This window comes from Diaphorina citri, unplaced genomic scaffold, assembly GCF_000475195.1.
Source record: "Diaphorina citri unplaced genomic scaffold, Diaci psyllid genome assembly version 1.1 scaffold2901, whole genome shotgun sequence".
NCBI lineage: Eukaryota > Metazoa > Arthropoda > Insecta > Hemiptera > Psyllidae > Diaphorina > Diaphorina citri.
This window is the reverse complement of record NW_007380314.1, coordinates 1-2,341: the sequence shown is the minus strand read 5'-3', so window position 1 is coordinate 2,341 and position 2,341 is coordinate 1. Positions and strand designations below refer to the sequence as shown.

At 36.3% G+C, this 2,341-nt stretch overlaps 1 protein-coding gene across 1 annotated transcript; it reads left to right on the top strand.

Moving 5' to 3' along the window:
* Nucleotides 1–594: 594 nt before the first annotated feature.
* Nucleotides 595–1,314, top strand: LOC108253743. The gene has a single exon (XM_017448292.1). The coding sequence runs from the start codon at nt 595–597 to the stop codon at nt 1,312–1,314; it is 720 nt and encodes a 239-aa protein (XP_017303781.1).
* Nucleotides 1,315–2,341: the final 1,027 nt, after the last annotated feature.

The following is a 2,341-nucleotide window of genomic DNA, read 5'->3' as shown; positions in this document are numbered from 1 at the left end:
AAAAGTGCTAATGAATCTATTGTGAAAGCTAAAACTAAAACTCCCAATATTAACAAACCTACCTCTATCACAAACAGTAAACCCCCTAGTGTTACGAAGTCTTTAGCTAAAGTTAACTCAAAAAAGGAAAATAAATCTTTTAATACACAGACACCTAAGTCTTCAAATAATACACTGACACGTAAATCTAATAAATCAATTACAGACACCTCATTAACAAACACCAGATCCCCTAATACTCCGGCCGCCTCTTTAATTAGTATAGAATCGGTAGACAAAGTGTCTCGGGAAGCGTCACCTAATGAACAGCACGTGTCAAGGTCAGGGACAAAGTCAGGTGTCAAATCTCCATGTGTCAAATCTTCAAATAATAATCAACAGGGTGTTTACACCAACTCTAACTCAGTTGTGTTTTAGATTTGGTTGAATAAACATCTAGTGATTTAAAATTAATTTTGTCGTGTGATAAAATAATTCATTTTTTTCCTCATAAGATTATTTCCATTTTTTCCTCAATAATAACGTGTATCAATTCCTAGTGATTTGGTGTAGACCTGGTATAGGTATTTTTAACTTTTCAATATCTAAGTTACAATGAGTGATGATAGGAAGAAATCTGATGGAGACTCCCAAGTCGGAAAAGAGCCTTGCAGCTACAAAAAGTACTCGAATGAAGATATCATGGGAGTAATGAAGAAAGCCATGGAGAAGTTGACTAACGTGGAGAAGAAATTGGAGAAAGCATTGGCGGAGAATAGAAAGCTTAGAGAGGAAGCGGAAAGCAGGGATAAAGAGGTTATAGCCCTCACAAAAAGAATCGATACGTTGGAGCAACGGTCAAGGATCAACAACTTGGAGATAGCAAACTTCCCGGCCACAACAAACGAGAACCCTGTGGAGATAGTGAAAGCAATTGCTGGAAAAGTCGGAGTGGAAATCTCGGACAAGGATATACAAGCTGTTCACAGAGTTCCAAAGTTCAACAAGAATGCTCCTAAGAACATTGTTGTACAGTTCTGCTCCCGCTGGACAAAAAATATAATTCTTGATGCCTGTGCTAGATACAGAAAGAACAACAATGGCAAGATAATGGCTCAGGATGTGAATCGCTCCCTAAGAGATCAACCCATCTTCATCTCAGAACACCTGACGCCCAAGAACAAACAACTGCTGCGTAAAACAAAGGAGAAAGCAAGACTTGTCAATTGGAAATACATTTGGACCAGAGATGGAAATATCTACACCAGAAAAGATCAGAATTCACAAACTAGAGTTCAGATAAGAGAAGAGTCAGACCTGGCCAATGTACAATAGCAATGTAGCTTCAATGTTGAAAGACTAAGTACAAACATACCAAGGAAATCCGTAAGACTTATATTTGCCATTCTTATTGTTTACATTATCACTAATTATTTTATTATTAGCACAGTCATAGTTCCTATTTTTGAAATTGAACCCTTTACGCCAATTTCAGTAGTAACCTTTCAAATTTTACCTTCATTTATCAGCTTCACATATCAAATATTTTATCTACCTAGGTACTTACTTTTCTTTTCCACCCAAATTAGCATAAATGGCTGATATACATGATCATATTCCTTTATTTAATATCACCTACGAGGGAGATGAGGCCTATGTGGGAGACATAGAATCCTGTAAGGCTTTTTTAAGTGAGACTCACGACCTTAAAATTTTCCAAGTAAATATTTGTAGCATAAATAAGAATTTTGATCAATTGTTGGTACTTCTTAAAGCACTTGGCACAGAGTGTGACTGTATTGTCCTTACGGAAGCCTGGCTTACAACCAAGTTAAATATTAACCTTTTCCAAATTGCAGATTACAATATGTATCACACTACTAGCCATTACCGTCAAAATGACGGAGTGGTTGTGTACATTCGTTCTGAATTAGAAAGCTTTTGTAAAGAGATTAACATAATAGACTCCAATTGCTTGACCTTCAAGTTTACTAAAAATAAAAAAGATTTCTCAGGAGCGGCAGTATACAGGTCACCTAATGGAAGAAAAGAGAACTTTATTCAAGCCTTACCACAAATGTTGGACTTAATAAGCGGTCCCAACAGCATCAAAATTCTTCTAGGTGATATTAACATTAATATTTTAGATAGCAATGATAACCTGGCTAGTGAATATCTCAATCTTTTAGCAGAAAAGGGTTTCTCATCATACTGTGATAAAGCCACTAGATTAAGAAGCTGTTTGGATCACGTGTTCGTCAGTCCTCAAGTAGGTGACTTAGGAAAATCATTTGTACTAAAAAGTAATGTTTCAGATCATGATGCGGTGCTTTTTAAGTTTAGACTCAAAGGCGAAAAATCT

Bases quoted from the DNA above. Each gene is read 5' to 3' on its own strand.
- LOC108253743 (XM_017448292.1), top strand. From the start codon at position 595: ATGAGTGATGATAGGAAGAAATCTGATGGAGACTCCCAAGTCGGAAAA.